This window comes from Barbus barbus, assembly GCF_936440315.1.
Source record: "Barbus barbus genome assembly, chromosome: 47".
Taxonomy (NCBI): Eukaryota; Metazoa; Chordata; class Actinopteri; order Cypriniformes; family Cyprinidae; genus Barbus; species Barbus barbus.
In genome coordinates, this window is record NC_136725.1 from 23,280,841 (window position 1) to 23,288,170 (window position 7,330).

General features: G+C 37.1%; 1 protein-coding gene across 1 annotated transcript; it reads left to right on the top strand.

Annotated features, from left to right (window-relative positions):
- Window positions 1–937: 937 nt before the first annotated feature.
- Window positions 938–2,844, top strand: LOC306865487 (stanniocalcin-like; the record flags this gene model as incomplete). The annotated part of the gene is made up of 4 exons (XM_079410106.1): window positions 938–1,049; window positions 1,287–1,429; window positions 1,534–1,745; window positions 2,562–2,844. 4 exons carry the CDS (start codon window positions 938–940, stop codon window positions 2,842–2,844), a joined length of 750 nt encoding a protein of 249 aa, XP_079266232.1.
- Window positions 2,845–7,330: the final 4,486 nt, after the last annotated feature.

Below are 7,330 nucleotides of genomic sequence, written 5' to 3' on the forward strand. Positions count from 1 at the left end.
AGCTACATATGTCTGTTTTCATTAAACCCTTCAGTATTTTCAAAAACAGCTTGTACTGTACCTTTAGCACACGTGCAAGGTGTCAACAAAACTCTCTGAACCCTCTTTAAGAACCGCAGCCAAAAGCATCAAATAATAGAGATGTGCATAAATGAAATCACAGTCACATGAAATCCAAACCAAACACACTGTAGTTCTTTTCAATAAAGAAGAAATTGAGAATGACCTGCCTGAGAGGAATATCATTTATCAGTATCTATATCATTACTGAACAGGGTAAATCAAGATCCTCCAGATGAGAATGTAAACATCAATTAGAAACATAAGAAATCTGAGATTTTTTTTTTTAATCAAAATTGGTGTTTAACAGTTTAAAATTGCTACACTCTTAAAAGTTAAAGAAACAATGGTTCCATGAAGAAACTTTAGCGTCAGTGGAAACTTTCTGTGGCATAAAAGGTTCTTTATGGAAGAAGGTTCTTCAGATCTTTAGACTAAGAAAAAAAAGGTTCTTTTAAGAACTTCTCACCAAATGGTTCTTTGGGAAACCCAATATGACTGCAAAAATTCCCTTTTGGAACCTTTATTTTTAAGGTGCAACTTTAAAATGGACAGTATTTAGAATAAGTATCTTTTTTATCTACATCACAGATGACAGCATTCAAAATGCATTGTAACAAGAATTTAAACATCTAACTGGAGATAAAATCATATCATGTGGATCTGCATTAATATCCGCCCATGAATATTTACGAAGAGATGGAAAGTTTGAGCTTTCAGATCCTGCGTTCTGATTGGTGATGGTGGAGATTTATGAGCCGTCAAGCTCAGCTGAAGATCTGTATAAAGCTGAGGCTGTCATCAACCTGAAACACAAACCCACAGAATCAGCAAACGCCTTTTGTTTTGAGTCCTAGTTTTGGTTCTAAGTGCAGACATGTTCCTGAAAAGCGGATTTGTTTTACTCCTCGTTTTGGTTGCTTCTGTGTCTGGAACAGATCAAGAACCTGCACAACCAAGACGAGCACGATTCTCAGCCAACAGCCCTAGTAAGTAGGCTATTATTTCCTTTATTGAATCGTCTGCTTTTGTTTTTAGGAGTGTGCATGGATAAATGTTCAGAAATGCTTACAGACTGAAGTTTGTAGGTTCAATTCCAGAACTTCACCTTTGAGCAAGATCTAAGCAACTTTAAGGACTGCCTATCTAGTAAAAATGTCCACTTTTACCCTTCTTTGAATAAAAGTAGGCTACCTCCCAAAAACATATTTATTTTCTTCCTCCAGCTGAGGTTGCCCGCTGTCTGAACGGAGCTCTGCAGGTGGGCTGCGCAACTTTTGCATGTCTGGAGAATTCCACCTGCGACACTGACGGCATGCATGAGATCTGTAACGCCTTCCTCCACACTGCTGCAATTTTTAATACAGAGGTACAAACACCCATTAACCGAAACCCTTTACTTAGGGAATCAAAATGATGCCTTTTTACCTTCCGCTTGTTTTGCAACGCAAGTCATATTCGTTTTTTCCCCAGGGTAAGACCTTTGTGAAAGAGAGCATCAAGTGCATGGTCAACGGAATCACCTCTAAGGTCTTCCAGACCATCAAACGCTGTTCCACCTTCCAGAAGATGATTGCTGAAGTGCAGGAGGAATGCTACAAGAAGCTTGACATCTGCGAGGTGGCCAGATCCAACCCCGAGGCCATCGGAGACGTGGTCCAGGTGCCCAGCCACTTCCCAAACAGGTAACAGCTACTTGATTGGCGTCCGTGATTGGTGGATAGTAGACGCAAATGAAAATTCGGTCTTTTTATTTCTTTACTCACTCCTTTCTTCCATGAAACAAAGGAAAAGTATTTTTAATGCAGCTCTTTCCTATATAATGGCAGTTCAAAGCAATAAATAAACAAGTCTATACAATTTGTTCAGGTAGCCTACATTTTTTACATTTTTTTTAAACCAATGATACACACAAAATTAAAAAATAAATATAATAATTATAAGGTGTTGATAAAATGATAACAATCCTAATGCTGTACTGTACAGCATAAGGTAATAAATGCAATAATACACTTATTTTGCAAGGAGGAAGTAAGCTGTTTTTTGTGAAACAGTTTGTATCAAGCCAGTTTACAGTTTAAAATAATACATTAAAATGATATGAAATAACAGTCTGCAATAGCAAGAAGCATAAAGGGCTGTTTTTGTACGACTAAAATAACTGGAAGCAAGTGACACTGGAAGGCTGGCAATGGCCACGCCCCTTTTTACGTTACAAATAAGGTTGATATTGTGTAGGCCTATAGTATGATGAACTTGTTTGAGGAACAGAACAAAATTGAAGTTAAACTTGTTTTATGGTGCTATATAATGTTTACTATGTTTTTGGTACTTTTTTGGAGATTAACCAACATTTTAAGTAAAATTCTTCCACAATTTGTGTTTGTCAGAAAAAGGAACACCATACGCTAAATGGAAATGATAACAGAATTTTACATTTTGGAATTCCTGTATAAAATAAGTGTACTCAACTGTGCATGCCAATGCATTTGGTGTTACAGGTACTACAGCACACTTCTGCAGAGCTTGATGGAGTGCGACGAAGACACCGTGGAGGTGGTGCGAGCCGGGCTGGTGGCCAGACTGGGACCTGATATGGCCACACTCTTCCAGCTGCTTCAAAACAAGCCCTGCCCACCCGAACCTGCTGCCGCCGGGTCTTCTGGGATGGAGGGCCACACCGGCTTCCGCTGGCCTCCCATGTTCAAAATCCAGCCCAACCTACGCAACAGGGACCCCACGCACCTCTTCGCCAGGAAACGCTCAGTTGAAGGGAGCTCTTAGAGTCGCACACAAATGCACATCTTCACAACTCTCCATTTGCAACATGTATCATGCTGATGTAAATAAGTGGAAGATGGTAATTAGTAGTTAGTGCATTAAAAAATTTAGTTTTATAACAGGACAGCTACTTGATTCTTTAATTGTATTACATTGAATATACATGCCAATGTCATTTATAGCATAAAAATGTTTTGGACTCTTAAAGTTTATTGCATTTTAGTTTATGGCCTAATGCAAGAGAAGCTAAATTGTGATGCGCTGGATATTATCATGAAATTTTGAAAAAGGATACTTGTCACCTTAATCAACTTATAGTGGCAGGACAGAGGTATTTATTAGTGTACACTGAAAATAATTTATATTTATTTTTCCTACCAAATGTAATTTATATAGTATTTAATTGTTTATTGTGATCTGAAATGAAAGAGTCTTTATTCTTTAAGAGAAAGAGAAAACTACATATTTCTGGATATGTTTCAGATATGTTTCCTATGCTGGTCATGGGAAATATTATATATGATTAAGAAGGGCATACTTTGTTCATGTTAGTGATATTGTATAGCCTAGTTGATGTGCTTGAATAGAAATAAAACTCCCTGATATACTAAATAGTTTCATCTTTCATTGCTTACGGTATGAAATTTAACCATGATGCTGCCAGTAGCATCCATAAAAATATACTGTTATAGAATCTAAATCAGATCTAAACTCATCAAACTGTAATGTTTGCTGTACTCGCAAGGGGGCGCTGCTTTCAAACACATTGCGTTCTTACAATTTACCAGACAAAACACTCTTTTTGGAAATGCAATTGTTTCCTTGGGGTCACACATTCCTCTTAACATTGAGCCTTAACATTGAAACTGTATTTGCATATTTGTTTGTATATTTGTACATGTTACTTTAGGAAATCATCTCATATTAGAACTGCACCAAGCTAAAAAGAAATGTTTCTAGACTAAATAGGCTAACTAGAGTTTTTAACACAACACAAATGCAATGTTAAACAAATACTGAATTTGTCTGTACTTCAGTATAAAAAAATATGTATTGCATAAATGACAATACTGCTCAATGATCAAGCTGCAGTTTGGTCAAATTTAGCAAAAAGGTGTGTACTTTATCTAATCATAAATGGAAAATGACACAAACATTAGCCACACATTTTGAACTTTTTAATCTCATGACTATAACTTGTATGACACAAAAAGTCCTATTTATGATTTACCTTCTTTATTTTATGTGGCAGAAACTGGCTTCCATACTCAAGAGTGGGTGAAGACACAGGTAATTTATCTTGACCTTGATCCTTTGCATTGAATGCATTATGTCATTGACAAGAGATGATTGTAACCGCATATTTTTCTAAAACAAAAGTCAATTTCCGAGCTTCCCAGAATCATTGCCCAAGACAGAAGTGGTTTGATGCTGTTGCCTAACTGAGACCAAACAAATAAACATCTAATCAAGTGATCCAAAGCAAGTAGAATGTTTTTTAATTTGCTCTTGGATGTTTCGGTATAAACAGACAGACGATATGGTTATTATCCTATAAAGTTACATCACAAAGGCTTTAAATTTAGTCTTTCCTGCATAAATGATGATGTGGAAAAAAGCAAACAGACCGATCAACTTACAGCTGAGTGTTTATGAGACAATGGAAAAGAATCAAGTAAATGGCTGTTTTACAGCTAGCATAAAATATGAACACCCTCTCATTCTGAGGTCATTTCATTTTAAAGTGAAAGAGACGTGACATATGGCAACCCATACTCGGAATTCATGCTCTGCATTTAACCCATCCAAAGTGCACACACACACAGCAGTGAACACACACACACCGTGAACACACACCCGGAGCAGTGGGCAGCCATGCTGCGGCGCCCGGGGAGCAGTTGGGGGTTCGGTGCCTTGCTCAAGGGCACCTCAGTCGTGGTATTGAGGGTGGAGAGAGCGCTGGACATTCACTCCCCCCACCTACAATCCCTGCCGGCCCGAGACTTGAACCCACAACCTTTGGATTACGAGTCCGACTCTCTAACCATTAGGCCACGACTTCCCATATTTTGGGACATGAACACCTTAAAATGTGTTTGATCATAGTCTGACCCGTTCAGTAAGCTCTTTTCTTTCAGAAATATAAATAGATTTTTATTTGCTGCCTGTTCTAATATTTGCCACTAATGCAGTTTCATCTGTAGTCTGCTTTGAAAACTGCAAATAAGAACCTGCCTTGAATCTGCCTGTCCTATTGTTAGCTTGTCCTCAAGTTTTCTTCTCTTATAGGCTATCTGAATATCCTTTTCGATCAAAACATGTCAGCACATCAGCCCTATCGTGAACACACACACAGACACACATCTAAACATGTGTCATGACACCTTGACACCAAAACTACGAGAGCTTAGAGAAGTAAACACAATGAGTGACGGTGTCATCACCGGCACCTGGCTCTCAAAACACTGAGTGTGTGCAGGGAATTTAGAAAACGTCTTTAAAAATCATTTCAAAAGAGGAGAGGAAGAACAAAAACTACTAAAAAGCACATTAAGAGGGAAGCATCACCTACACAGGAGAACTAAAAAATTGACATCGGCACGTTTGAGGTATTGAATGTGTGAAATTTATTCATAAATCGCCTACTTTTCAAGTAGCCTAACTCATAAATCAACACTTAACTCCTTTTCTTAAAAATATTGATTTTTTCGCGCGCGAAATCCAGTCATTTCAACAGGAATCAAAGCAGTTGGGAAATTCACTGGAGGATTTCCCCAGTTCCCAATAGGCTTCCTGTCACCCGAATTTGACCACTGGCCAGCAGAAGCATCTTGAAGGTAACTTCTAGTTGTGAGGTGTTCTACTCATTGCTTAATAGACAGTGGACCTTTTTGGCTGCGAAATTTCGCTAACATGACAACATTTTAACAAGCTGTTACATAAGGAATACAATGCCAAAGTCTTTAGAAACTTATAATTTTAAAGCACACAACAGATTCATTACGTTATAGGTATGTTAGACCAAAAACAAGACCTTGAAAAGTTATAAATTTCAACTTCATTGCCAGAGATAAAGTACATTGAAATGACATATAAATATATTTTAGTTCACATTAATTGCTTGTTGAGAAGTACATATTTACCATATTTCAAAGTACATATAAAATATACTAAAGTCCCACTTAAGCAGTTCAAAAATATCACTCAAAAGTTCAATTAATTGCATTTAATGTAATTTTAAACTGTAATATATTTGCAATCAATTACAAATAACATGCATTTAGGTGGTCGAAAATATTACATTTAATTCATGCTTAAGTGTATTGTTAACTGACATTAAAGTGTAGTTTAGTTAACATTAATTGCTTGTCAGTACATTAGTAGTACACTTCAACCATATTTTAAAGACACTAGAAACAATTATGACAGTACATATAAAGATGTACTAAAAAGTACCACTTAAGTTGTTTAAAAAAATTATTGCATTTAATATCACTTTAAAATGTGATACATTTGAAGTTAATTACAAATACAATTTAGTTTAGCATCGAAAATAACATATTTAATTTGCACTTATGTGTGTTCTTTTAAAGTGTATTATTTCTGCAATAAGCACACTTTATAAAAGTATACTTAAGTGCATTTCTTTTTCACAAGGGCAGAACGAGCCAGGACTTGAACTCGCTCAACAGCGCTGTCAGCATGCTGCCCACAAGGCTATCGGCACCGACACAAAAATTGTTTTACTTAAAAATCTAAAATCACTATTGTAAAAACCACTAGGACATTCCAGAAGGAACACGTGGCTTGAAATGCTGATTATTTTCCAATCTAGGACAACAAACTGATCTGATCTATATCACACATGCACAACAATGATGGAAGTGCCATTAGACATGCTTTGCTAAGTCTTTAGCCTACAGCTTGGTAACGTAACACCTTTATGGAGCCCAAATAATTACATTTGTTTGCTCAAATGTTTGTCTAGATGCCGTTGGTTGTAATGACAGCACTGTCGCTATAAGAGCACTTGAGTCGTTTATCCAGGACTTTCCTGAACCATCTGTCAAAGGTGATAATGGTTGACGGTTAATTGCACCTCATGGCCCATTAGCTGCTCATAAAGGCAGGTGTGTAGTCCATGAATAGCTTTTACAGGGGTGCAATGGCACAAACAGACTGGCAGATGTGACTCCTAACGGCTCCTATTTCCAGGCATTAATACAATTATGACCCTTTCTTGCCAAGAGCAACAAGATTACTGAGATTGAAAAGACAAAGATGCTAAAAGGGTTCTGATGGATCAACCAAATGAAACATCCTGATATGCAAGTTACTGTAGCTCGGCCTGTTATTGCGAATCATTTTTACAATTATTGTCCATCCAATGCCAGTGTAAAATTTGCTCTCACAATGGTAGGGTTCTTAGTGGTTGCTAAAGTGGTTAATGAGTAGTTAAGTTGCTATACAGTTACTAGTCCATTTTTGG